Source organism: Mastigoproctus giganteus, chromosome 5 (assembly GCF_048544385.1).
Source record: "Mastigoproctus giganteus isolate SK-2022 chromosome 5, ASM4854438v1, whole genome shotgun sequence".
In the NCBI taxonomy this organism is placed as follows: domain Eukaryota; kingdom Metazoa; phylum Arthropoda; class Arachnida; order Uropygi; family Thelyphonidae; genus Mastigoproctus; species Mastigoproctus giganteus.
In genome coordinates, this window is record NC_143579.1 from 219,710,301 (window position 1) to 219,737,466 (window position 27,166).

At 36.8% G+C, this 27,166-nt stretch overlaps 1 protein-coding gene across 5 annotated transcripts in view; it reads right to left on the reverse strand.

Moving 5' to 3' along the window:
• Positions 1–27,166, reverse strand: part of LOC150086120 (kinesin-like protein KIF3B) — a 297,164-nt gene that overhangs the window by 84,979 nt on the left and 185,019 nt on the right. For all 5 annotated transcript variants that reach the window (XR_016546957.1, XM_090373729.1, XM_090373728.1 and 2 more), the window contains 3 exons: positions 23,068–23,163; positions 16,583–16,784; positions 12,951–13,043 (listed from right to left, as the gene is read on the reverse strand). Coding sequence is in view for 4 of the 5 variants with exons in the window: in XM_090373729.1 (XP_090229855.1) it covers positions 12,951–13,043; positions 16,583–16,784; positions 23,068–23,163 (391 nt within the window). In the remaining variant the exon portion in view is untranslated. The remainder of the gene's footprint in view (positions 1–12,950; positions 13,044–16,582; positions 16,785–23,067; positions 23,164–27,166) is intronic.

Genomic DNA, 27,166 nt, shown 5'->3' on the forward strand with positions numbered 1-27,166 from the left:
TGGATGGATGCTTGGCAGCAGCATCTGTCATTTCGTTTCCTGATATTCCAGCATGGCCTGGTATCCAGCAGAAGACACCTTTTGCCAATGATCTCTGAGATGAATCAACTCTGATCTGATGAGCTGTAGTAATGGATGAGTATGTGGGGAAATCTTTTGCATTGCTAATAGGGCACTTTGCGAGTCTGTGTAGATTATGCTTTTTTGAATTGAGAGATGGAAAATGTTTTCCAGAGCAAGCTTTATGGCATATAATTCAGTGGTGTAACTACTGCATTCTGTCGGAAGTGATACAGAAATGGTAGTGTCATGGAATACCGTTGCTGCACCTGTTCCACTCTCTACTTTGATCCATCAGTATATATTTTAGCGAAGTCAGGATAACATTGTATATGTGCAATGTGCAGTTGTTGGATGTTAATACCTGTTAAAGAGTGTTATCCCCATTTGTGGAAACAATTGTCATAAGATGGCATCGTGACAGACCATGGAGGAACATGATCTATAGGTTCTTGGTGGACTTTATTGAGTTGTATATTCCAGTTTTCTGCTAGTTCCATTAACCTAATACCTGCAGACCTAGTTGTTTTTATAAAAGGGCATGAGTTGCGGATCATTAAATATTGACCAATTAGGATGGATCGACTGCGATAGTTCAGTAATAACAACTTTCTTCTGTTCTTTAGAGGAGCTTCATAGGCTTCTACATACAGACTTTTCACTGGAAATGTTCTGAACGCACCTAGGGCTATTATTATAAGAGCTGAATGTTAAATAGGGTTGAGGTGAAATAAAGCACTTTCCCTAGCAGAATCGAAGACAGGCATGTCATAGTCTAGTCGAGATCTGATTATGGATCTATATAAGAGAAGCAAGGTGTAATGGTCTGCTCCCCAGGTTGTTGCTGATAAGGCTCTGAGTATGTTCATTTTTTTTTTTTTTGTGACAACCTGTCCGGAGATGTTCAATGTATTTTTGATTGTTTAAGTTGCTGTCAAAAATTAAGCCAAGCAGACAAATACTATTTGCTGGCTGGATAGTCTGTAACCATTTTGTGTCATCCAAATCTGGATCCGATTTATTGATATCTGCAATTGTCTCTCAATATTTTGAGACACTCATGTTTTGAGAGTGGCAGGAGATTGTGAGATCACTGGCATAAAGATATGAGTCCACTGTTTTCAGAACGAGTTCAGTTAAGTGATTAATTCTAATTGCGAATAGAGTGGCACTGAGAAGAGACCCTTGAGGGATTCCCTCTTCCTGGACAGAGCTTTTAGAGAGAGTTCCCTGATAATGAACTTGAAAGGATCTTTGTTGTAGGAAATTTCGGATAAAATAGAGCAAATTTCCTCTCAGGCCAAGGAGAATGTAGATCCTTTAAGATGCAGAAATGCCATGTGGGGTCAAAGGCTTTCTCAATATCTGGACAGACCATAATAAGATGCTCCTTTTTTGATGAATGCATTTCTGATGTTTGTTTTGGCTTTAATCATAAGGTCCAATGATGATAGATTTTTTCTGAATCCAAACTGATTGTTATTGATCAAATTTTGGGACTCAAGATACCAATTCAGACAGCGATGAATCATTTTTTTGAGTGTTTTTGCTCAGACAGCTGGTAAGTGAAATTGGTCTGTAGTTATGAGGAACAGAATAGTCTTTACCAGGTTTTGGGATAGCCAGTACGTAGGAATGATGCCGTGAGCTTGGGAATGTATGTTCAGTGAAGATTCAATTGAAGAAGATCAGCCAGTGACGAGTGTGATTTTGGATCTAAATTTTTGAGCATTACATAAAATATCCCATCAGGGGCAGCAGCAGCACTGTTCCTTGTGTTGGTAATAGGGGATATCAGAGACGTGGTGTCACACAGATATAAGGAATGCAGAACTGGAATTTGGGGAGTACAATGTGTATAGAAAGGATAGACAGGACAGGAGGGGAGGAGGGGTTATGCTATTAGTTAAAAAACACATAAAATCTAAGGAAGTGAAGCCAGTCGACATTGATGGACAGGGCAGTGTCGAGTCAGTTTGGTGTGACATAAGCGTAGGTAAATCAAAATTGAGAGTAGGAGTGTGCTATAGGCCTAATGACTCTGATGAGTATAATAAGATACTGTACAGGGAAATAGAATGGGCCAGTAAATCAGAGAGTCTTATAATGGGGGATTTTAATTTCCCAGATATTGACTGGAATTTGTGGGTTGGTCATTCACACACTAGCAAGGCTTTTGTGGATTTATTGGATGATTGTTTTCTACACCAGCATGTTCGGGAGGCAACTAGAGGGAGTAATACTCTTGATCTGATTATCAGTAGTGATTCTTCATGCATTAGGAACCTGCAGATAAAGGAACCACTGGGTGGCAGTGATCACAGTGTGCTGAAGTGGGATTTACTCAAGGAGGTAACTACCATCAGAGGTAAAGGGAAGGGTTTTTGCTTTCGTAAAGGCGACTATGATGGTCTGAGACAGTATTTAAATTCTATACAGTGGGACCAACTGATGATGTTACCAACAGCAAATTCAAAATGGGAAGCATTCAAGGAACTAATCTTGGAAGCTACCAGGCTTTACATACCAACCAAGAAATATTGTTCAAGGTTCAGGCCTAAATGGTTGTCAGATGAACTAATGAGACATATGGCAGAGAAGAAAAATGCATGGGATGCATACAAATTAATGGGTGACATGGAAGCCTATGATAGATATAAGTTGGTCTGTAACCAAGTCACAAAGGAGATTAGGCAGGCAAAGGCAGATTATGAGAAATCCTTGGCAAAGGATGCAAAGAAAAGCAGAAAAGAGTTCTTTACCTATTTAAACTCAAGAAGGAAAGGGATGAATCAGATTGGTCCACTGGATGTTGATGGTTCAACAGTTGAGGATCCAGCTCAGGTGGCTAACAATCTAAACGAGTATTTTGCATCTACATTCACACATGAGGAGTTATTCAGGAAGGGGAATGTCATAGGTGAAGTAAACATTGGCAGTGAGCTAGATGATTTTCTAATAACTGAGAGGAAAGTGGAAGAGAAATTGTTGAGGATAAACATAAAAAAGGCACCCGGGGTGGATGGGATCTATCCAGTTATATTAAAGGAGGCAGCAAAGGAAGTAAGCAAACCCCTAGCCATAATTATGAGAGCTTCTTTGGACTCAGGGGAGGTACCCATGGACTGGAGATGTGCAAATGTAACCCCAATTCACAAAGGAGGATCAAAGGCTGACACAAGTAATTATAGACCTGTTAGTTTAACTTTGGTTCCAGGAAAATTAATGGAGGCACTGGTTAAAGAAGCACTGCAGGATCATCTGGACAAGAATTCAGTTATAGCTCAGATACAGCATGGTTTTGTTAAGGACAGGTCTTGTCTGACCAATTTGATTGGATACTATGATGTAGTCACAAAAGAACTGGATGCAGGGAATAACTTTGATATTATATATTTGGATCTTAGAAAGGCTTTTGATACTGTTGCGCATGGAAGACTGCTGCACAAATTGGAGAAGTGTGGCATTGGAGGCAAATTGCTGCTATGGATAAAGGGATGGTTGAGTGGCAGAAGACAGAGAGTGGTAATCAATGGACACTGCTCAACGTGGACTAATGTTATTAGTGGAGTTCCTCAGGGTTCAGTGTTGGGTCCATTGTTGTTTTCTGTATTTATAAATGATATTGATGATGGTGTATCAGGCTTAATGTCCAAGTTTGCAGACGATACCAAGGTTAGCAGGGTTGTTAAGGACACTACTGATACTATGCTGCTGCAACAGGATCTGGAAAGGTTGAGCAGATGGGCTGAGAGGTGGCAAATGAAGTTTAACATTGACAAATGTAAAGTACTACATATGGGAAACAGTAACCCCAGATCAATGTATCAACTCTGTGGTACTACGCTGACAGTGGTAGAGAATGAAAAGGACCTGGGGATAATTGTGCAGGCAGATATGAAGTTCTCTGAGCAGTGCAGATGAGCTGCAAGAGTAGCTCATGGTGTCTTGTCAATGATATACAGGAATTTTTCTAGCAGGGACAGGGATGTGATTATTCCCTTGTATAAGGCATTGGTCAGGCCACACTTGAGTACTGTATACAGGTCTGGAGGCCTCATTTCAAGAAGGATGTAGAGCTGCTGGAACGAGTACAGAGAAGGGCAACAAGATTAGTGAATGGAACAAAGGGTTGCTCTTACGAAGAAAGGCTTAAGTTTTGAAAATTACAGAGCCTGGAGACTAGGCATCGGCGAGGTGATCTGATAGAGGTGTATAAGGCTTTGAATGGCTTGAGCATGCTCAATGCCGATGGGATTCTTCCTCTTGCTCAGAATAATCACCTGAGAGGGCATAAATTCAAATTGAGGAAGAACGGATGTCGGATAGATGTGCGGAAATTTGCCTTTAGCCAGCGGGCAGTTGGTTTGTGGAATAGACTCCCATCGCTTGTTGTTGAAGTTGATAGCCTAAACAAATTTAAGGCTCAGCTGGACAGGTATTTCGAACGAACGGAGGGGTGAAATGGGAGTAGTGGTTGTTTTTTTTTTTTTTTTTTTTTTTTTGGCTGATGCTGAATAAGCTTGCTTTCTTGCATCATATGCCTCTACTAATGCTAATGCTAATAGAATGCTGCAGTTCAACCATGGTGAATGGTTGATTACTATATACATTTAGATACAGTGGAAACAGGTACATAAAAACAGACAAGCAAAATCATGGTTAACATAAAATGATAGTTATCAAACTAACATGAAATATTTATTCAAGTTGCTCATGAACCAGTAGTTTTTATTATATAATTAATAACTTAATCAGAAACAGATGATTAAGTAACCTGGTATTTTTGTTTCTGATTACTAACTTAATCAGAAACAAAAATACCAGGTGAGAAAAACAGACACCACCTTAAAAATAATATTGTGTTAGTTTATTGGATTCCTTTGACTATTAATGTGAATTACACATAAATGTAAGCTGTCTCAACCTAGTACTATGTAAGAAAAAATAAAATAATTGTTCACAGGCAATGTCTCTGAATGGCAATGGCAAACATTAACCATGCAACATTAACATGCTCCACTATTAATAACTGTATAACACAATGTCTGCATGTTAAAGCTAAGGTAAAGAGAGCCTACACGAGAAGTATGCAAAAGTTCGATGAAATTTGCCGGTAAAAGTACTTTGCCGTAACGGCATTTGTATTGTTGCTCGCTCGGTAAGCAAACAGTGAGTGTTATCGGTCTGGAGTAGAAGTTGAATCCCACGGGAGCTTAAAACCCTCCCGAAGTGTGTGGGGGGGGGGTTAACCTGACCCTTTTTCTTCAGAATCACTAATTGAATTGTGAACAGAGTCATATTGAAAATTCTGGTGTCGTAAAAAATGTTCGTAACGTAGTTTCGTCAGTAAACCTTTTCGAAGTATGCCGTGTTCTCCTGTGGGCTTCCTTTGCCTTTTTTACCAGTGATTCTAAAGAAAAAAGGTCAGGTTATCCCCTCCACTTTGGGAGGGTTTCAATCTCCCATGGGATTCAATTTCTACACCTGACCAATAACACCTACTGTATGTTTACTGAGCGAGCAACAATACAAATGCCGTTACGCCAAAGTACTTTTACCAGTAAATTTCATCAACTTTTGTGTGCTTCTCATGCAGGCTCTGGTGACCGTTTGCTATAATGCAGTCAGACACTCCAGTGAAGAATTTTGCTACTGGATAGCATAACGTATCAACTGTGTGGTACTACACTGAGGGTGGCAGAGAATGAAAAGGACCTGGGGGTAATTGTGAGGTGAGATATGAAGTTTTCTGAGCAGTGCAGACGGTCTGCAAGGGTAGCTCATGGCATCTTGTCAATGATATACAGGAATTTTTCTAGCAAGGAAAAGGATGTGATTATCCCCTTGTATAAGGCAATGGTCAGGCCACACCTTGAGTACTGTATACAGGTTTGAAGGCCACATTTTAGGAAGGATGTAGAGCTGCTGGAACGAGTACAGAGAAGGGCAACAAGATTAGTGAATGGAACAAAGGGTTGCTCTTATGAAGAAAAGCTTAAGTTTTGCAAATTGCAGTGTCTGGAGACTAGGCACCTGTAAGGTGATCTGACTGGTGTATAAGCATGCTCAATGCTGATGGGATTCTTCCTCTTGCCCAGATTAACCGCCTGAGGGGATATAAATTCAAATTGAGGAATGAGTTGTAGAAGAGATGTGCGGAAATTTGCCTTTAGCCAGCGGGTGGTTGATTGCTGGAACAAACTTCCATCTGTTGTTGTAGAAGTTGACAGCTTAAATGGGAAGTTTTTTTTTTTTTTTTGGCTGATGCTGTATAAGCTTGCTTTCTTGCATCATGTGCCTCTACTAATACCAATGCCAACTGCTTCTCTTGGGCAAGAACCAAAGGGGACAATTCTTCAACGTATAACAGCCTAACAATATGTGCAACTCGTGAAATGTTTGCAGACCTTTCTGGAACAGAACATGATCTAGCCAAGGTGAATGTCTTTGCATGTGCTAGGTGCAGAGAGTGTGAAGTAATTAGGTGCTAGCTCAGAGTTCTGATGGGCATTTAAGAAGGTTTCAAGAGTAGGGTAGATGTCCTCATAAGATGAGGGCAGTTTACATTTACATTGTGCTAATAATAGGAATATAATTAATGTCAGTAAAAAGTAAGTATAAACTGGTTTATAAATATATTGCTAAGGAGATTAGCCAAGGTAAGACAGATTACGATCCATTCAGTTTATTTAAATAAACTGAAAGGAGGAATAGACGTATTAGAAAGGGCGTGCAAATGGGGTAGAACTGTTTTTTTTGAAACCTTGAACCTTTCTGCTGCTAATAATACTAATAATAAACTAAAGCAATCTTATTTTCAAATTTGGTATAAAAGTGTTTTTATTTTGGTATAAAAGTGTTTTTCTTTACCCTTAACTAATCTCACTAAACACTTAACTAATCTCACTAAAATAAATGTGAATTTTTTATAATGTCCTTTAAAAAAAATTAAAAAATATCTAAATGAAAATTATTTTTGGTGTAATAAATAATTATACGCAATTCAGAAAACCAAGAAATGATATAATACTTTTTTCCCTGTTATTTAGTATGTTGCTTGCACACTGTAACTCAGAACACAATTGCAGAAGTCTGATATTCAGATTCACTATTAAAAATCTGACATGCAAAATGTGATATTTTGGTACTTTTCAGAGAGAGAGAGAGAGAGAGAGAGAGAGAGAGAGAGAGAGAGAGAGAGAGAGAGAGAGAGAGAGAGAGAGAGACTGGTCAGTAATTAACTCGACTGCCCTCTTTTGAGAAGATAAGTAATGCAAATTATAGCAAAATTTAGTTTGTTCCTTCAATGCAGAGGAACCAATATTTGTGATACGTTTAAAATAAAAAAGCTTATAAGTCATGGTTATTACCAATAAAGATATATAATGTTGCCTAGAAATCCAGTTGAAAGTGAATATGATTTATTATTTTAATAATATGCTACTTCCACTGAGTTGACAGTTTATTAAAACAGAAGACTAATTACATGGATGTAAAAACAGTAAAATATCTATGATTAAAACTGAAAATATGTACAATTAAGAACATAAAATAGTAGACTTCAATTAAGATGTGCAATACAATATATACCTTAAAAAGTGAAAATATATACAATTAAAAGCAATAAATGTAAGATAACATAAAATAAATTACGGGATAAGGTTTCAAGGCAACAAGCTTCTTTCTCAATTTAGACAAGATCAACAACAGTGATCATAATATACTACAGAGAGAAAAACCCACACATGGGTAAATAGCTAACAAACTGTGAGTTGGTTATGGCAAATGGGGAGGGGAAGAAAATGATAGCATGACATTCATTCATCAGACCCTGGGAGTATATTGCATTGTCTATTACTTGTATTATTGATTCACCATCTCTCATCGTGATGTAAGACAATAAACTACATAATAGGGTGCATGCAGGCCCCAGCATCACGATTCATGGTGGGAGCCACTATATGGAGGAACTCCTACCATATGAGATTGGCACGAGTCTTGAACATCAGGCCACATCTTGAGTACTGTATACAGGCCTCTTTAGGAAGGATATTGATCTGTTGGAATGGCTGCAGAGAACTGCAGTGAAATTAGTTTTGGGGGAAACAAACGGGTACTCTTACCAGCAGATTTCATTTCTGCAAAGTGCAGCATCTAGAAACTAGGCATCTCCGAGGTGATCTGATTGACATGTTTATGGCTTTTAGTGGATTGAATAAGTTTAACACTCATGACATTCTTCTCTTGCTAAGTCAACACATGAGGGGAGCAAAATTTAAATTGATTAAAGATGATTGCAGGATAAATGTGCAGAAATTTGCTAGCAGCTAGTTGACTGTTGGAACAGACTTCCATTTGGTTCTGTGGAAGTGGTTAATTTGAATAAATTTAAGGAGAAACTAGATTTTGGGAATATATTTTAGGAAAGATATGAAAGGCAAGTATTGGAGGGATGAAAACATGTTTTGGTGTTGAGCTAAAATAATGGGGGTGTCTTAGTTGTGCCCCCCAATTATAGGAGTGAAGCTAAAAGAAAAGAATATTTCAGAAGTATGGAGGATTTACTTTGATTGTTTTCAAAATGAAAGATCAGATGAAATCAATGAAGAAGAGTAAAATATTGAAATGAGAAATTTTGGATACTATTTCTATTACTTAAGTAAGCAAAAGTCACAGAAAATATCAAGTATGGAAAGGCAACAGATTAAGATGAAATCAGAACTGAAATACCGAAAGCTGGAAGAAACCAGCATCATGGTTATGTTCAGAGGTCATTTTCTGAAGGAAAAGTTCCATAAAATTGGACCAAAGCAATTGTAATCTATACAAAAAGAGAAATTAAGCTAAATGTTCAAATTAAGAAGAATTTCTTAGTGTACCATTGCTTAGTGTACCAGGAAAAACCTTCGCAAGCATCTTGTTATGTTCCCATGATTTTTCTATAATTGGTCTTAGTCTAAATTGATCCTGGTATTGTGTTTAGCCTAAAACTGTTCTTCCACAAAATTACATTTAACAATACTTCTAATCATCTATGCAAGAACAGTCAAGTTTTTAGGCCAAACAGGGACTACCAGGATCAACCTAGACTAAGACCAATTACAGCAAAATCATGGGGACATATATCAAGAAACTGTATTTAGGTTTTTCTTGATCTTGAAAAAGCATACAATAAAATTTGTAAAAATTTTCTATTTTAAATTTTAGAAAAATATGGCATCAGAAGCAATCTCTGAAGCGGAATAAACAGGCAATAAGAAAAGGCAAATCTGCAGTGAAGACAAATGTAAGAGTGGAATATAGGTTAGGGTGTGAAGCAGGGCTACATCTTATTACCACTTTTTTGTGGAGCATTTAATAAAAGAATGCAAATTAATGAATAAGTAAAAAACAAATCATCATTATTACAAGCACCCCTGTAATAACGATGATTTGTACTTAGTAGTCTCAACTGGGGACATAAAAACACTAAGTGAATCCATGCTAAGTGGGGGAGTTTGAAATAGGATTTAAGCTTTAATACAGCTTTAAGGCAGCATTTCTCTATGTAATAATATTAAAAGAAGCAGAAATATCTAAACCTTTAAATGTAAAGTTTAAATCATAAATTATACAAACATAACAAACAAATACATAAATATATGTTTTCAAGAAAATGCAAGAAATTTACCTTAAATATTATGAAGCTTTATATATTAAATTTACATTTTTTATAAGAACAGCTTTTGATACTGAAAATTTTCAGATCGTTCAAAATCACTAAATGTGCTTACTGCATTTTCAGCCATTCTATATACAACAAGGAATCTCTCTGTATCCACATCCTTATTTCTGCAGTAAGAAAAGGCATTCATCAAGCTTGTGGAACACATCAGCCATGCCTTTAGTGGTCATCATCTTTAGGGGTCTCAAGTTCTTTTTCTCTTTCATTCTCAAAGTTTTCAAGGGCTTTCTCATGTTCAGCAGCCATTTTCATGAATTTTCCAATGTTTGAGCCATCTTTTGATTTTCAATAAGCTTTTGTATGTCTTCAGATTCTATATCATCCAACCCAATCCTTGCCATGCTTTATTATGTTGTTTTTAACCTTCTTGGTATCAAAACCATGAAAGCCTTAAACAATCTTCCAAAAACTTTCTCCACACTTTCCTCTCATTTCCAAAATCCCTCTTTTTCTTTTTTTTTACTTGGTGCGGCCTCCCTCTCATTCATAGTATTAATAGCCTGAGGAAAGTCCCCCCCCCCCACCGATGTAATAGGACTCGAAAGCCACTGTCACACTCTGGTCCATTGGTTGGATGAGAGAGGTAGTATTTGGGGATATAAAAATGTTTACATTATTACTAATCTCATTGAGAGAAGGGGGGAAAATCCTGGCGCATTATCCAATATCAAAAGAGCTTTACTGAAAATGTTATTGGCTGCACAATATTATTCAACTGCTGGACAACAGTAATCCAAAAACCACATTTGGAAAATACTTCTAATGACCCAAGTTTTCTTATGACTTGATTTCATAAATCCTTTAAGAGCTGGTTTTCTGAGTGGTAGACTGACAGGGACTTCAACTTGAAGTAGCCAGTAGCATTCGCACCCAGTATCACTGTTATTCTATATTTTGACACTTTAAAGTCAGACATGGATTATTCTTCCTTGGAAATAAAAGTTCTCTTTGACATTCTCTTCTAAAACAGACCACATTCATCAACATTAAATGCCTCTTGAGGGAACCTCCTTCTTTGATAATATCCAAAAGTGCTTTCTTTTCAGCTCCCTCCACATCAGCATTGGCTGCTTCTTTCCTAAGTAGCTATGTTATGCAACATATAACTATGTTATGCCAGTAAAAGCTGGTTTAATATTCAGCCAGTAAAAGCTGGTTTCATAGGTCAAACCAGATTTTACTGGCATTAAAAGAGTTCAGCACTGCATCCTTCCAGCAATTTCTCCTTCAAATCATACAAGCTAATTCTCTTCCCTTGAATTACCATAGAATTCAAGGAAATTTGATGCTGTGTATTGTCCTCAATAAACAATTCAACAATCATTCCATCTCAATCATGACTGAAGGTCTAGATTGATTTACTTTCATGGCACTTAAAGGAGCTGCTATCTTGCCACATTCCAAGATTTTTTTGCTTGGTCTTTATTATGGTTCTAATGGTAAACCCTGCTAAATCAAACATTTTGCACAGGCCACTCTGGCACTCTCCTGAAACCAGACTGTTAAATTTAATTTCTAGTGACAAGGTTTTTCTGATGGTTTTACACCTTCTTTGCATTATTACCACTAGCTGACTCACTTGATTGCTTTGATGCCATTTTAAAAGTTGAAACAGCCTGTATGTTCACCAATGGTAAACTAAAATGAATCATATGAACATGAAATGCTCAAACAATAAGTAAACCAGAAGTGAATGGAAAACAAAACTAAACTGAAAAAAAAAAAAAAAAAAAAAAAAAAGAATTGCTGAATAGTGCTACTGCATAGTGTGCAGCCAGAAGCAACTCTCTATCAAGCATATCACAATTCCTAAAGAAAATTTTGATAAATAACACTTTAAACAAATTCAGTTAATTAGAAACCCCGAGATGGCACTCCCCTTCCCATGACGACACCGGGTGGGAGGATGTATGAAGTATATGTAAGAAATGTTTCACATGACCAATCTGGTATATTTCCTCCTCTACGTCATTGAATTACTGTAGTGTTTTGCAGCCATGGACATAGAAAACTTGTGCCACTACAAACAGCTACAGGAAATTAACACATCAACTCTCAAAGTAGATGTGTTAATTACACGCCACAGATACTCTCAAAGTCTTTCCTTATCATAAATTGCAATTGCTTTACAACATTTCCAGTTTGACTGGCAATTAAGCCATTTTCTTGTTAATTACAGTATTGATTAAAATTTTATTTAAATCCCTTTGAAAGCATGCACTGTGAATTTAATTGAAAAATCAGACTGAAGAGCATTAAAACTTTTTTCGAAGGAACCTCTCAGGCACCCAAACCCCTAATAATAGATAACTCCTTCCAAGCCATTTGGAATTAAAGCTCTATTCCAGGGGAATAGTGGGGTGGGGGGGAAGCATCAAAAATTCTAAAGTGAACTGCACTATAGCAGGGAGATAACTGTATATGGTTCTCGTATGCCTGAATCTTTTGTTCTAAATTTTCTTGATATTTCAACACCCTGGAATTTCTCATATTGTGTACATTTCACCACAATGTTTTGAGATCATACACCAATGGTGCCTAGTTAATCAATGATGAAGAGAATCTCAAAATGGCCATTTGATAATGGCATGCCTTAAAAATAAATAACAATATACTTCTTACAGCTCAGCAATTTTCATTTGAAGTGAAACACTGAGGAAACTCAGCAACTTGCTTCACAATATGAGTTTGATGCATTTTGCAGAAAACTGAAATACGCTCTTAGCTATATAAATAATTGTGACTTTTGCCAACTCATGTATGGTAGGTAAATAATTAAACAATTATGATTATTCTTTATTGAATACAGAGCTGGTTTATTATGTTCTTGTGTTATGTTTTTTTTTTATTTATGCTTATTTTGTATTGTCTTGTATAAATATCACAGTGGAAATATGAAAATCCCCAGAATTGTGTGTCTAAATGTACTATTTAGTCAGAGACATAAAAATGATGTTTATTTATTTCACTTTTTAAACTTCATTTCCACCTGTGTTTAATGATGACTACAGGAAGTACATAGTTTATTATCCTTAAATAATTTGTAACTGACTTAATATAATAAGTAGTTGCTTTCAGTAGAGCATTTCTGGTGGAAAATATATAATTTCCTAAAAAATTCCTAATCAAAAAGTTAATTTTATAAATATATATGACTAGTTACCTTAATCTTAGTTGCCAGCTTATCTCTAGCTTCCTGTTCTTGTTTTATTTGTTCCTGTCGTTTCTGCATCTCATTCAATAGCTTTTCTTTTTCCTATAAAAGAAAGAGAAAAATTAATACCAATAAAATGATTTTATATGCCATAAGGGGAATTTTTCCAAAGACTAACAATGATAAACATCTGTGAACTTTCAGATATGTAGCAAGTCTTTAAAATATATCTATGTGAAAAAATAGATTTATAAAATTTTCAAATTTTAATGCAAATCCATTTAAAACAGATGTTCATAATATAATTTCATTCATAAAATTGTACCATGCAAAGTTGTCCTTCCATTGCTATACAGTTGGCTACAAATGGGTGGACATACTGGTGGATGTTATAAATTAGAATACACAAAAATAGTAGTAGTAATGGCCAATGATGGCAGAAAGCATCAGCCAAAAAAAAAAAAAAAAACAGTTCACCCATCCATTCCCTCCAAGAATTTGTCTAGTTCTCCAATGAATTTATTCAACCCATCCATTTCCACAACAGATTGAAGCCTGTTCCAACAATCAATCACCCGCTGAAGACAAATATCACACATCTATCCTGCAACCATCCTTCTTCAACTTGAATTTATGCCCCCTCATGTGGAAGCCCTTATGCCCTCTCAGCAAGTGGAAGAATACCATTAACATTCAGTTTACTCAATCCATTAGAAATTTCGACCTCCCCACAGGTGCCTGGTTTCGAGACACCGCAATTTGCAGAACTGAAGCCTTTCTAGGTAAGAGCACCATTTTGTTCCCTTCCACAATCTGGTTGCCCTTCTCTGCACTCATTCCAGCAGATCGACATCCTTCCTAAAGTGAGGCCTCCAGACCTGTATACAGTACAGGACACAGCCTAACCATGGCCTTATACTAAGGGATAACACCTCCTTATCCCTGCTAGCAAAGTTTCTGTATATCACTGACAAAACCTCATGAACTATCCGGGCAGCATGTCTCACTGCTCAGAGAATTTCATGCCTAACTGCACAATTACCCCCCCCCCCCAGATCTTTCAATCTTCACTACTTTGAGTGTAGTACCATACAGTTGATACATTACTCTGGGGTTACTATGACCCATGTGCAGTACCTTGCATTTGTCTGCACACAAATACCTGATAAATATCCAGAAAAAATAAATAACAATAATCCCAAAATGTCAGTTACACCACATTAAGAGAGCCTCAGCATTTGCCAAGAATGCATTTCTGATTTTTCTTAAGTGACATCAACAAAAGGATACAGTGTGAGGGTATTTGCCTACAAGAGATAGAGAAGTTATAATCCCACTGTACACAGCAATTGTCAAACTGCATTTGGACATGTTCGAAGAAATATGCATGTGTGGCAAGATTTTCAAGAGAGTGCCCATGTAAAGAAAGGCTTTCAATAAAAGGGCTAAAATAATTAGGTACCTTAGGAGATTTAATTGGGGATCTTATTTGGCTCTGGGAAAGGAAATTTTCATAATTTTGTTGGAATGATGGAACAGAAATTCAAATTAAGTAGAAGAGTTATATACTCGAAAAATCCTTGAAATTTCAAAAGTATTCATGCATTACATAGCTTGTTTAAAGATGCTACTTAATGTTAAAATGCACATGCAAAAAATAATAAAATAATTTTTAAAAAAGTAAAATCTTCCTATTACTATAAGCTGTTTCAAATGTATATGAACATGCACTCAGTGACCACTGAATTATGACCACCCCATCAGTGATGGACTATGCTACACAGCTCGCAGTATAAAAAGCCAAACAGCTTCATATGCTAGAGCAGTGGTAATTTGCAACTGGTTGGACAAGTCAAAGAAATAAAGTAGCAGGTATGGCAAGTAGTAAAGATATCATGGAGTTTCAAGAAAGCATGACTGTGGGAGCTCGTGCATTTGGTGCTTCCATATTGGAAATGGCATATCTTCTCAGTTGCTCACAGCCCACTGTGGTCAAGATGTACAAAGAATAATACTGAACAGGTCAAACCACTTCCACTGACAGAAGAACTGTCAATGATTACGCAAGGTGGATGATGTTCACAGTCAATGAAAGGTGCAGCATGTTGAGGTTCAACAGCAGGCCACTGTGTGACAGCTGACATTACAATACAATATGGGGAATGCAGGAACAATATCCCAAATGACAATGCAATGCACACCCAGACATGCGGGGTTACACAATACACCACCTAAGAGACACCTTCTTCTCACCACTAATCATCATCGACGGCGAATGCTGTGGTGTAAACAACATGCTATTTGGACACTGGAGGACTGGAAATGAGTGTGCTGGTCAGATGAGTCTAAATACCTGGTGAGCAACATGCTGATGGATGCCTTTTTGTGTGTGTGTGTGTGTGTGTGTGTGTGTGTGTGGTTCAAGTCCACAGACCCATTGTGCATGGTGCCCACTATCCAGGCAGGCAGCAGTAGTTGCTTAATCCAGAGCATGTTTTGTTGGCAAGAATTAGGACCCCTGGTGCAAACAGACCAACATTTTTCTGGGGTCAACTTTCAGCTGTTAGAAGATCCCAAACAGAAATGGGACCTTTCAATACAATAATGTGCCATGTAATTAGGCCCACATTGTGCACATGTGCTTCAAGGAACACAGTGAAGATATCACTCACCTTGATTGGCCTCCAAATTTGCCTGACCTCAATCCAGTCGAACACCTGTGGAATGTTTTGGAATGAGAGTGAGGCATATATGTGCAGATAGATGTGCGGAAGTTTGCCTGTAGCCAGCGGGTATTTGGTTGGTGGAACACACTTCCATCTTTTGCTGTGGAAGTTGATAGCCTAAATAAATTTAAGGCTGAGCTGGACAGGTATTTGAAATGAACGGAGAGGTAAAATGGGAGTGTTTTTTTTTTGGCTGATGCTGCAGATGATGAAGATGAAGATGATGAAGATGCTGATGATGAAGCTTGCTTTCTTGCATCATATGCCTCTGCTAATGCTAATATGGACACATGCAACTGTCATCTATGCTGACATTGTGGAAAGCCTCTGAAGCATGGCTGCAGATCCCTTTGGACATCGTCACACATCTAGCAGTTATCCATGTGAATGGTGGTCCAACATGGTATTAGTTAGGTGGTTATAATTCGTGATCACTGAGTGCAATTCTGTCATGTATTCTTCCAGAGTCAAAAAAAAAAAAAAAAATAGTAGCATAAATATATAAATGATTCTGAATAGTTCTGAAGCTATGGAACTTTAAATTTAAAAAATGGCCATGAGTTCTGAATGGTAAAAATAATAAATTAATAATAACAAGACTACCTAGTAAAATGTTTATTCATACTAGGTATGTGTCTGCTTATTTACTTTAGCTTATTTACTTTAGGTATGTGTCTGCTTATTCTTATTTACTTTTTCATTATTTTATTATTTTTTACCAATCAAAACCTCATAACTATTTTTTTAAATTTCAAACAGCTATAGCTTTGTTTCAGAATCAGACACATGTTTATATAACTTTTTAAATATTTATTTGAGATCTGAAAATATGTCCAAAAGTTTTTTGCACATACTTTTGAAAAAAAAAAAAAAAAAAAAAACTATAAATGGTTTTATATATAAGATAAATCCTACTTCAGCAATCAGATTTTGATCATTCAAAACTGCTTTCTGTTCTTCTAATAATTGAGATTCTTGTTCTTTAAAGAATTCTTCCTCAGCTTGAGAATCAATATCTTCTTCAATGTCTTCACCCTCAATACTATTATTTATTAATTCTTTTGTTAGCTTTTTCTTTTTCCTTTTGCCCAGTTTGGTAGCCAACTGAGATTTGAGGCTGAAAAGAATCAATAATCATTTTTATTTATAAATAAAATAGTAATAACCAGTTAGTACACAGAACAATTTATCACTTTAATATTACAAGGAAATGTTATGGGGCTTAATATAATGTTTTAAAAACCTAGATTATTTTTATAATAAAACAAAAAAAAAAAAATTGCTGCCCTATAAGGTGTGGCCACTAAATAATGAGCCTGTACACATATTTCCAAAAATGGGTCCTGTTTCTAGCAACTGTAGGCATGATAATTAACCTTGAACATTTTTGTGGTTGTATCAGAATGATAATATACAGTTATGGTGCTTTTTTTTGTAATGAAGGTTTGTGTGGGTACTGTGAAATTGCAAGACAAAAAAGTTTTAATCATGAAAAGAGGTGGAAGATAATGAACGAGTCAGCTATTAGTAAAAATGAAAATTCAGGAGACATGTGAAATGACTGTTGTTTCATGCTCTCTGTAATCAGCAACAGAATGACAGCAAAGGCATTATATGTTGGGAAGGAAACAGTAAAGCAAATTTTATCAAGTGATTTGAACACAAGAAAAGTCTATATCAAAATAATGCAAGAAAATTTCAGTGAAGATCAAAAATAAATCAAAAAACAAATGTGTACTGATATGACATTTTGGAAAAAACTGAATATCCAAACTTTCTGAGTAATGTGGCCACCTACAATGACACTGGATCTCCCAATACTAGCTGGAAACCAAAGAACAATTGATGCAATCTAATTTCCAAGACCAAAGAAAGAATGAATGTCAAATCTGAAGATCAAGACAAATACTTTTTTTCTTCAATGTGAAAGGAGTGATCATGAGTACATACCACCTCATTAAATAATGAATTAGAGATATTATATTCAACTCTTAGCAAAATTGAGACTGAATTCTAAAAAAAGGAGAATGGAATTATGGGAGAAAGGTTGAATTCTGTATCAAGACAACATGCCTGCACACAGACATTGGACAGAGTTCTGTCCATGATCATGCTCTGTAATCATCTGATCTCACTCTCTGTTTTTTTTTTTTTTTTTTTTCAGTTTACAAAACTAAAAAATTCACTCAAATGTAGCACTCAACCAAACACCAAGGCCAAACTTATAAACAGGCGCATGAGGTGCTGGCCTCGGGGCCTCGCATGGCCTCTGTAATCTCAAATTTTTAAAGCGATCTTTGCATTGCAACATTTGTGTCTAAACAGATTAATAAAAATAATTGTTTTTTATTTTTAAAAAACAAACTTGCATATATATTTATATATACAAGTTTTTTCTTTTTGGACTCTGGACCACTGGTATCTTTAAAGGCCCCCCCCCCCCATAAGAGCTTAGCACCTCAGGCCCAGAGAAGTGTAAGTACAGTCCTGCCAAAGACACCTTTAAAAAAAATGGCAGTTTCTCAAAGTTCACAAAAAATGATTTACAGAGATGCTCTCAAGCACTGCAGGAATGCATGAAGTGCTATGTAGCTGCTCAGAGAAATTACTTTGAAGTGATTACTTTTAAGTTGTGTAATTAATAATTTTGTTCAATAAAGCACTTGTGTGATATCACTTGTTATTTTATGCCCACACCTCCTATTACGAGGAGCAGTACAAAAGTAATGCCTCCTAATTTTTCACAAAGTCACCATTGTTTTCAATGCACTTCTACAATCTCTAATTAGATGCTGTATTCCAATCCTGTAAAAGTTCTTACTTTTGCTCTGCAGGGCTTCACAAACACTGTGCTTGATCTGGTTGTCGTCCGCAAAACAGGTTCCATGGAGTGCATCCTTCAGCGGGCTGAAGAGGTTATCGTCGGAAGGTGCAAGATGCGGGCTACGAGATAGGTAAGGAAGAACAGTGCATCCCCAGTTTTAAAATGGCCTCCATCGTGCACAGAGTGGTGTGGGGTCATGCATTGTCATGGAGAAGAACCCCTTTAAGGTTTTTGTCTGGTCAAACTCTACAGATGTTCTATGGTCAAACGTTATTAGTTGTGATGTAAGAAAGCAGGCTTATATAGCATCAGCCAAAAAAAAAAAAAAAAAAAATCCCTTTCCATTTAACCCAACCATTAACTCAAGTATCTGCTAGTTCTGCATTGAACTTATTTCCACTACTACAGATGGTAGTTTGTTCCAACTATCAACTGCCCGCTGGCTAAAGGCAAATTTTTGCATGTGTATTCTACAATTGTCTTTCCTCAATTTTAATTTATGTTCATTCAAGTGAGTAATCTGAGCAAGAGAAAGAATCCCATCAGCATTAAGCTTGCTCACACCATTCAAGGCCTTATACACCTCAATTAGATCACCTTGCAGGTTCCTAGCATCTAGATGCTGCAATTTGCAGAATTTAACAGCAACCCTTTGTTCCACTCACCAATCTTGTTGCCTTCTCTGTACTCATTCCAGCAGCTCTCCATCCTTCCTAACGTGAGGTCTCCAGAGCTGTATGCAGTACTCACGGTGTGGCCTGACCATTGCCTTATACAAGAGGACAATCACACCCTTATCCCTGCTAGCAAAATTCCTGTATATCATTGACAAAACACAATGAGCTACTTTTGCAGTCTGTTTGCACTGCTCAGAAAACTTCATATATGACTGCACAATTACTCCGAGGGCTCTTTCATTTTCCACTGTTGTTGTTGTTGTTGTTTGCTGTTTGGTTTTTAGGAGCATTAGCAACTAAGGCCATATTGCTCCGGGGATATGCAGTGGTCATTCCCTGACCTTTCTGCATCCTCCATATTTGGTGGCTCACGGGCTTGAACCCCGGTCTAATCAAGAAACATGTGCTACGCACTGCTGCTCCTGCCCACCTGGCTATGGAGGCGCCTCATTCTCCACTAACCTGAGTGTAACACTACCCAGTTGGTATGTTACTCTGGGGTTACTGCTAAATATATGTAGTACTTTCCATTTTACTGCTAAATATATGCAGTCCTTTCCATTTGTCAATGTTAAATTTCAGTTGCCACCTTTCAGCCCATCTTCTCAACTTTTCTAGATCCTCTTGTAGTAGTGTCTGCAAACTTAGACATTAACCCTGATATACCTTCATCAATATCATTGATAAATACAGAAAACAATAATGGGTCCAACACAGAATCCTGAAAAACACCACTAATACATTAGCCCATGAAGAGCAGTGTCCACTGATTACCATTCTCTGTTTTTTCCTAATCAACCATCCCTTTATCCATAGCAGCAATTTGCCTTTAATGCCATACTGTTCCAACTTGTACAGTAGTTTTCCATGTGCAACAGTGTCAAAAGCTTTACTGAAATCCAATTATATGATATCAAAATTATTTTTTTGCATCCAGTTCCTTTGTGACCACATCATAGTATCCAGTCAAATCTGTTAGACGAGACTTCCCCTTAACAAAACCATGCTGTGTCTCAGCTATAACTGCAGTCTTGTCTAGATGATCCTGCATTCATTCTTTAACCAGTGACTCCATTATTTTCCCCTGAACAGAAGTTAAACTAACAGGTCTGTAATTACTCGTGTCACCCTTTGATTCCCCTTTGTAAATTGGGGACACATTTGCACATCTCCAGTCGATGGGGACCTCCCCTGAGTCCAAGGAAGCTTTCATAATTATGGCTAAGGGGTTTACTTACTTCCTTTGCTGCCTCCTTTAATATAACTGGATAGATCCCATCCACCCCAGGCACCTGGGGTGGATGGGATCTATGCCTCTCTTATGTTTAACTTCAACAATTTCTGCTCCAATTTGCTTTCAGTTATTACAAAATCCTTTAGCTCTCTGTTACAGTTTGACAAATGTTTGGCATTCCCCTCCCTAAATAACTCCTCATATGTGAATGTACATGCAAAATACTCATTCTGTTTGCCAGCTATATGTGCAGGATCATCCATAGTCGAACCATTGATATCAAGTGGACCAATGTGATTCATCCCCTTCCTTCTAGAGTTTACATAAGTAAAGAAGTCCTTGCTGTTTTTCTTCACATCCTTTGCCAAAGATTTCTCATAAGCTGCCTTTGCTTGCCAAACTTTCTTTGTGACTTTATTACAGACTATTTTATATTTACCATAAGTATCTGTGTCTCCTGATAATTTATATGCATCTCATGCATTTTTCTTCTCTTACCCAAGTCTCATTAGTTCATCTGATATCCATTTAGTCCTAAACTTTGAACAGTATTTCTTAGTTGGTAACATCATCAGTTGATCCCACTGTATAGAATTTAAAAATTGTCTGAAACCACTGTAGTCACCTTTACCAAATCAAAAACTCTTCCCTTTACTCCTGATGGTAGTAACATCTTTAAGTAAATCCCACATCAGTATACTGTGATCACTGCAACCAAGTGGTTCCTTTATCTGCAGATCCTTAATGCATGAATAATCACTGCTGATAATCAGATCAAGAGTATAACTCCCTCTGGTTGCCTCTCAAGCATGCTGCTGCTGTAGAAAACATTTATCCAATAAACCCACAAAAGTCTGGCCTGGCTAGTGTGCAAGTGACCAACCCACAAGTTTCAAGCAATATCTGGGAAGTTAAAATTCCCCATTATAAGACATTCTGGTTTACTGGTCCATTCTATTTCTCATAATTTATATGTTTCTTATCTAATAATATAACCCCTCCTCCCTTCCGACCTTCCTTTCTGTACACACTGTACTCCCTAGATTCAAATTCTGCATTCCTTACATCTGTGACACCACGTCTCTGATATCCGTCAATAATATCCACCTTTGATGTCTTCACCAGCACTTCAAAATCATCAAATTTATTTACTGTGTTCATGAAAGTATACATGCACCTGTGCTTACTCTTAGTTGCCCTAATGCAGCCCATATATTTACTTATTCCATGATAATTTCCATCAGTTCTTGAAATCCTCAGCAACTTGTTTTCCAGGATGCTGCTCATTCCAATAGGAGCAATGCAAGAATTATTTTCACCTCTGCCTGTGGCTACTGCTAATCTATTAGTCTGTGAATCCCCCCCCCTCAAGCTAGCAGTTTTCCGACCCACCTAACACTGCCCTAATAGCATCAGCAAATATTCCTGCACCCTTTCTATTTAAGTGTATTCTATTCTATTCCTGTAGAAGCAGTGTCTCCTGTTAACAAGCACAGACCACAGTGAGAAAAATTCTACCCCGTGAGCCTTGCACAATCTCTCCAGGTCCAAATTGATTGATAAAGCTCTCATCATATACTCCCTCCTATCGTGTCTGGGCAGAATTGCAGAACCTTCAAATTTATCCCTAATTCACGACTTTTTTCAACATTGATTTGTACGTGTCAAGTAATCCACAGATCTCTTACTCTCGATGTCAGTGCCAACATGTACAACAATATCACCTTTTGTGCTCTTAAAAGATGATACGCGCTCTACAATGTCATCAACTTTTGCCCCTGGCAGCCATACCCTGGTCTTATTCCACCTATCCTTTTTGCACAATATATTTCCAGTCTCCCTGACAATAGAGTCGTCTACAATAACTAGCTCCTGTGGGACCAGTGCCTTCTGCTTTGAAGAGTGCCACTGTGTTGTCTGATGTCCAAAAGAGTGAGCTCTGGAATTGAGTTGGGCAGTTGAGAGCTTGATGAACAATCAAGCAAAGAACATATGGTATGATTAAAAACTTTACATATTTTAAATATTAGCAGTAACTTTAACCACCCAATGGTAAATATATACATTCCAAAGGACATTTATCATGCAATACATTAGTTGCTTGCAGGATAACATACGAAAATACATTACTGGTGTGCTTATAAAATAAGTCAAGGAAGTCTTTTCTTTACTATAAAGATATGCACACATGGTTATTTTCAGAACTATTATGAGACAAACTGATGCTATGATCAGGATTTTTTCTACTTTGCAGGGTGCAATTATGCTAACTGAATACCAAGATATTCTAATATTCAAAAAAAAAATAAAATCATAAAAAGGTATAAATCCTAACCGAAGCACCAATTTGCCTCATTAGTTTTGTGGCATATTATTGTGTTTTTTCCCCAAATAGCCTTAAATTCTTTTCTGTGATAAATGTAAGCCATAAACACGTTGATAAATTTACTAAAAATAATGCATTAAAATTACATTTTATAAACTATTTAGCTGTAACATTCAGCATAGGTTTACAAAAATGTTCACTGTAATTAGAGAAGTGATAAATTCATTTTATTTTTGGCTAGCAGTTGTTATAATAATTAATCCTTACACACTATCAAATTTTCAGCAAGTCTAGTGCTATTAGTTTACATGTTACAGCTGAATTCAATGTATAACTCACCGTGCAATTTCTTGTTGAAATTCTTTCAAAAGTGCATCCTTAGGATCTTCATTTACCCGTGGACGATTCTTTATGTTTTTTGCTCGATTAGCATACCTTGATATATAAAATAAAATAAAATAAATAAAAATGGTGAGAAAGAAAAGAGTACAAAAAGTCAGAATGGTTTACAATGAGATACACTTCAATGATTAAAATTTTAAATGTGTAACAAAAAAATTTTTTTTTTCTTTCTGATGCTGTAAAAGTCTGCTTTCTGGCATCATTTGCAACTACTAATACTAAAACTGACAAGCTGCTAAACTGATACACAATGTCTCTCAGAGTTTCATTTAGAAGATTCCAAAACTTGATTCACAGACTAACAAAATTCCAATAAAAGTTCCATAGACCTGCATTCAATGATTTGTTGAAACTGTCTTAAAATCTAGCAATTTTGTTGTTATTGTTGTGGAAAGCAAAAATGAAGTCATAAACAAGGCCAGTTCATGGGCTATTGATTATGAAGCACTTTCTGATCATTAAATAAATGGGTACAAGGTTATTACCACGTTGACACAGATTTTTGCAGCTTCGGCAAACACTAAGTTTTCATTTATATTTAGTTATTTTATTGACTTAATTGTTATATTAAATTATTTTCTATCGGTAGCTTTATAGTTCTAGCCAAGCTCTGTGGTTTATTTTTGAATTTAGATAGCGATTTTAGAAGTTAATACTTAGTTGTCTGTAGATTTTACATTCGTAACTTGCAGCCATTGTTATATGATATGCAATAGTGTAAGGTTTAATGTAAAACTAGATAACGAAAAATGTAGCACTGTATTAGAAATCTGTTAGATTAGTACAGTATTATCAATTAATCAGTAAAATTTATTAATCTTATTAAAGTTCATTGTTAATTAAATTACATTTAATGAAATCATGACCCAGACTAGAGCAACAAAGAAGCGTTCATAGAATAGCCAGAGTGCTGTGGTTCATGGGAGAACCGAAAGGGGACGATTCTCCAATGCATCACAGTCTAAAACAATGCGTGAAATGTAAAATGTTTGCAGACTTGTCTAGAACAGGACATGATCTAGCCAAGGAGGATGTCTGTGTGTGCTAGGTGTAGAGACTGTGAAGAAATTAGGCACCAACTCAGTGTTATGATGGGCGTCTATGGGAGTTTGAGATATAGGATAAATGCTCTCAAAGAAATTTAATACAAGGGACCAATCAAGCTCTCAGCTGCCCAACTCAACGCCAGAGCTCACTCCTGTGCATCAGGCAATATAGAGGCAATCTCCAAGGCAGAATGTGCTGGTCCACAGAAACTAGTTATTGTCAGGGAGACGGGGAATATATTATGCAAAAAGGATACGTGGAACAGGACCAGGGTATGTCTACCAGAGGGAAAAGTTGATGACATTGTAAGGGAGATATCATCTTTTAAGGGCACAAATGGTGATACTGTTGTACGTGTTGACACTAATGACCTTAAGAGTAAGAGATCTGCAGATTTACTTAACAAGTACAGGTCAATGCTGGACAAAAGTCACAAGTTAGGGTTAAATTTGAGTGTCTGCAATTCTGACCAGACATGATAGGAGGAAGTATATGATGAGAGCCTTGTCGATCAATTCAGTCCTGGAGAGATTGTGCAAGGCTCATGGGGCAGAATTTTTTTTTAGCGTGGTCTGTGCTTGCTAACAGGAGAGATTGCTTCTACAGGGATGGGATACACTTAAATAGAAAGGGTGCAAGAATACAGCAACATCCCGCATAGCACTTATAATTGGTACCGAAACTGTTCCGTGTTATGTGAAACCGGGCTGATTGAGGTATAATTATAATGGGTTAGTATTAGTATTAGTAATGGCCGCATGGTGCAAGAAAGCCTATGGCTTGTGCTGCACCAGCCAAAAAAAAAAAATCCGAAAAAAAAAAAACAATGATAAAAACAAAAAATAAATAAATAAATAACTAAATAATAATAATTAATAACTAAAAAAAAAAAAAAAAATAAAATATAAATAAAAAGGAAATTAAACCTATCATCCTATGCACTTCCCTTACCCGAAAGTACTATCCAGATGACCTTTGAATTTCCCCTAACTTTCGGCCTCTACCACCCATGAAGGCAACTTATTCCAGTAATTTATAACTCGCTGGCTAAAATAAAACTTCCTGCAGTCCAATCTAAACATTTCCCCCCGTAACTTGAATTTATATTCCCTCGTAACTTGAATTGGGTTTTAACTGAATGCGTACCAGAGAAACAGTCTATAAACAAGTTATAATAAATCTATAAACAATTTGCGGTTGATAGCCAATTAAAAGGATTTGAAATTAAAAATATTGCAAAAATTTTATTAAAACATCATTAGAGATGAAAAAAAAAAAAAAAAGCTTTATTGTTTATTTAGGTATTTCAATAATAAAGTCATCTCTTCTTTTTCTCGGCGTACAAGTCTTTGTATCATCAAAACCCATCTTGTAAAATTTGCTGTATCTTGATATATGCGTATCATAAATTTATTTGCGTTAATCGTGTTCTGGTTAATTTTTCTGTTGTCAAAAATATAACGAGATTCAACATCTCAATCTCCATTCATAATCGCCATGCAGGCCAAGTCAACCCCCCCCCCCCCCGAAAAACTTTCTCCAATTCATATGTTGAAAATTCTTTCCACTTCGGAATTGTTTTCCTCTTCTTCATATGCAGTTTGCTCTATCAATTTCAAGGGGAGTTGCATCATCTAAGTCATTTGCACGTGAGTCAATGCAGCCACGTACATTGTCAGTGTCAAAAAGTTTCAAATCCCAGGTCTCTTCCGATTTTCACAATGTCTTCGGCAATTTTCTGAATTCGTGATTCAAAACCAGTGAAATAATTTGCCAAATGGGACAAAACATGCTGCCAAACAGAATGCATGTTGTTGGCAGTGATTGCTAGCCAAGATACAAATATATTTTTGATTGTATTTAAAGGGCTAAAAAATAAATTGTGAAATGAAAAGCTATCATGTTGTCTTGTCAGGATGGAATTACGAATACTGAATAATGCTGCACGTTGCCGGTGACAGCCTGAGGGGAGCTATGTCATATGTGCATGTGAGACAATAGAGTTGGCATTGCAGCATATATGTACTTGTCTAGGCTACTGAATGAGATTTAATATGTACCGTAAATTTTTGACTAAAACTTAATTGAAAACCGTGTTATAGTGAAACCTGTGCTATGTGAAGCCATGCTAAGCGAGGTATTGCTGTATTTGCTGATGCTATCAAGCAAATGTGGGTGGGAAAACTGCTAGATTGGGGTGATTCACAGATTAAAAGATTAACGGTAGCCACAGGCAGAGACTAAAGTAATTCTTGCACTCCTATTGTAATGATTGTTATTTGTTATTTGGTTTTTAGGAGCATTAGCAACTAAGGCCATATTGCTCCGGGATATGCGGTGGTCATTCCCTGACATTTCCGCATCCTCTGTATTTGGTGGTGAGGGGCTCGAACCCCGGTCTAATCAAGAAGCGTGTGCTACGCACTGCTGCTCCTTCCCACCTGGCTATGGAGGCGCCCTATTGTAATGAGCAGAAGCCTAGAGAGCAAGATGCTGGGGACTTCAAGAGCTGCTGGAAGTCATCATGAAACAAGTAAATACATGCACGTGAGTGTTAAGGAAACTAAGAGTAAGAACAAGTGCATGTATACTTGCATGTCCAATAATGCTAGAAGTATAGTAAATAAAATTAACGAATTTGAAGTGCTGATCAAGACACCAAAGGCAGATATTGTTCTGATATCAGCAACGTGGTGTCACACAGATATAAGCAGTGCAGAATTGGAATTTGGGTAGCATAATGTGAATAGAAAGGACAGACAGGGTAGGAAGGGAGGAGGATTATGCTATTTAAGAAACACAAAATCTAAAGAAGTGCATCTAGTTGATACGAGTGGAGAGTGCAATGTTGCATCTGTTTGGTGAAACAAAAACACTGGGAAAGGGAAAATGAGAGTAGGAGTATGTTATAGGTCTAATGACTCTGATGTGTACAATGAACAGTTGTGCAGAGAAATAGAATGGGCCAGTAAATCAGAATATCTTGTAA